Here is a 2,941-nt window from a genome sequence, read left to right as displayed (position 1 = left end):
AATTTGCAAAATATATCCTTTGTATTTTAGCCAGTGTTCAGTCCCCCCTTCTTAGTCTTGAACAGCAGCTGCTGAATAATTGCGTACGCCTCACCTGAAAGCAATCAAGTTTATCCATTCAGTGATTAGGTGACGGCTGAATCCATGGTCCGAAATTGGTTGCAGAGTGCCTTTCAAGTAGACATTGTGTTTAAGCAGATGGAACACACTCATTAGCATGGAAAGACGCCCGCCGCGGCGCAGCGTGTAATTTCCAATGGTATGATTCCTTTTTCACGACTAGATTGAGTAAGCAAATGTGGTGCTGCTTCATGTGCTCGCAGTTGGGCAATCTTCACTTGCACAGTCAGATCCTGCTCATAAATTACAAAAGGAGCAGAGCGTAAAAATACCAATTTCCGAGAGTCGAATGTTCTCTGTGAGCGCTCTTCCCCAAGTAGACCTCGATTTTCCATCATGAGGGAGTTGAGGTCAACTTGGACCTTTGAGATCGGCACCGACCCCTTCTAGGCATTTTATTTAGCAGTACGCTACAAACAGCGAAATGGAGTAGAGAAATTCTGGAGTGGTAAAATGTATCACCTGGCGCAAGTTTGAGAGTGAAGAGTCAAACTCTCTATGCAATATATCTCGAGATGCTGTCACTTTGTGCGCGAAATATTAATCAGGCAATGGTTGTGTAACCAGCTGAGTTACTTATTACGGTGATGGAGATTACAAAGGGAACGCATCATTGTTCTACTACACCATTCTACTTTGGATTGACAAGATAGGTTTAGACTGTAAAAAAAGCGTTATAATAATGGATGATGATCAATACTCGTAACCGATGGGGAAATAGACTAGATAAAGAGAAGGTCCGTGGGGTATGTGGACTGCTAGTCATACACGATAGATTTAATGATCTTACGTAATGAAACAGGTATATTAAGTGCCTTAGTTTTAAGCTCTAGTTAACTTTGAGCATAACACTTATGGATTAAACTACAAACTGATTTTTTTAATCCATATTTTAAAAGTTTAGATTTTCCTAAATATACTAAATATATATAGTAAAATCTAAAAATACATGCATAACTACTGGCTACCTAGCCCCGTCCCGTATTCTTGTTTGGGTGTGGTCAAACCATGCACATCTCGTGTGACACACGCATCCCTGTTATCAAGGTTCGTGTAACCCTTTTTTTCAAGCGTATCCTAAAAAAATTTTAATAGTCGCAAATTTATGCCGTCTAAAACTCGCATTTTGCTTTCCCGTTATATGTCACAGCGCCCAACATCATGTAAGTCTCCAGATATCGTCAATTTTTTTTCTATGAATATGTTGATCAGATTCAAGGTTTCCGCTTCTACCAAGACCGAAATCGCTTCATGGATGTGTGGAAAGAAAACGGGGATCTACCAAACTATTTATATGAAATAGTGTATATCCTTAAGACGTGCATAGTGTGATAGCGCAAATGAGTAAATGTGAGCATGACATACCAGTATGTCGTATCTCCGCGGTTAACGCTATTTGTCTGGTTATTAGTATATAGTTGGTCCGCTGGGATCATGTAACCAGGTATCTAGCACCTCCAGCAAAGATCATCCGAATTTCGCCGTAAAGAACTTACGTCGATTTTGGCTTTTTAACAAAGTCAACACATGTTGACTGAATATTACATTTCGTGGAGCAACTTTACAGTACTTATTTCGAAATCGGTGTTGCTAACAGCATAGAGATACACTGCAGTGGGGCTACCATAGCACTTTCGCTTAGAGGAAGGTAAGCTAACGTTGGTGACCCTCGTTCTATACTTGAAACCAGTATGAGTGTAGCTGATCGTAATCCGCTTATTCCAAGAGGGACCACAACCTTAACCAAAGGCTTCCGTTCAAAATTTAAGCTGTATTTCTTGGTTTAATTTGCGGCAAAGCCGTCTATATCTAAATCTATTCATTTTCCTGATTTAAATACTAAGACCTAATTAAAATGCATAACTACTGGAAGTACAGCCACGTACTGACTTATTGTCAAGGTGTTGCCACTCCATTGTGTGGTCACATCATCTTGTGTGACCCACCCCTTCATACTAGAGTACATGAAACCCCGCAACATACACCATCCTGCCTAAATGTCTAGCCAAAGATAAATCTATGCTGACAAACTGCCAACTCTCCGTCGGGGACCGACAAACTGGTCAAGGATACATATTTATGCGGAGGAAATCTAAAGTGCCGACACGTTTTCCAAAGAACACACAAAAATAATGCATCTTACGCCACCAATATACCGTGCTCCATAAGTTGTTCGTGTTTCTTTGTCTAGATGACCTTCTAAGGAATCATACAGAAATCAGTACAGCGGTAGACAATCGCTCGTTCGGTATCAATGCGGTTCGTGCCAATCACAGCAACCTTTGGGTAGCCCATACCGATGTGACGCACAAGATCTTCATATACGAACTTTAATGGCGCATATCCCTCCTTCTTCTTTAAAAATTTGTACGCATTATGTATCATCGATGTACAACAATACCGTTGTGATATGTGGAAGCTCGCAATCTGAGCGGTGAGAAAGTGCGTCCGCCAACATCCAGGCGTAACTATTTACGGTACACTTGACTTAACCATCTTGCGCTATAAGCAGGCCTCTCTAGATACGGAATATTCCTTATATTCCGTATTTCTACTAAATACGAAGCGTGACTGGAACAAGATACGGAACATACGGCATTTTTTTGAAAAACGGTGCTAATCCTCACTGATTCTTCAATAAAGAGCGAATTTGACGACTGTGTAATATTTCTTCCAGGGAAAATGGAGTAAGATTCGATCCGTAAAGATCTTTTTCCCATTTGAGGACAGAGAAATCGCTTTCAACCGTGGTGGTATTAGGGAAAGGAGAGACTAAGCCTCCAAAGAACTCCATAATTTCAGGAAACCTGTCCTTCAGTCG

At 40.8% G+C, this 2,941-nt stretch overlaps 1 protein-coding gene across 1 annotated transcript; it reads right to left on the bottom strand.

The window, feature by feature from the left end:
• Positions 1–212: 212 nt before the first annotated feature.
• PHALS_02372 (uncharacterized protein) lies at positions 213–455 on the bottom strand (the record flags this gene model as incomplete). Its single annotated transcript, XM_024716862.1, has 2 exons — positions 213–353; positions 393–455. 2 exons carry the CDS (start codon positions 453–455, stop codon positions 213–215), a joined length of 204 nt encoding a protein of 67 aa, XP_024582418.1.
• Positions 456–2,941: the final 2,486 nt, after the last annotated feature.

The sequence above is a fragment of the Plasmopara halstedii genome (genome assembly GCF_900000015.1).
Source record: "Plasmopara halstedii genome assembly, contig: Scaffold_1898, whole genome shotgun sequence".
Taxonomy (NCBI): Eukaryota; Oomycota; class Peronosporomycetes; order Peronosporales; family Peronosporaceae; genus Plasmopara; species Plasmopara halstedii.
The sequence above is the reverse complement of the archived record's forward strand: the minus strand, read 5'-3'. Positions and strand labels throughout refer to the sequence as shown.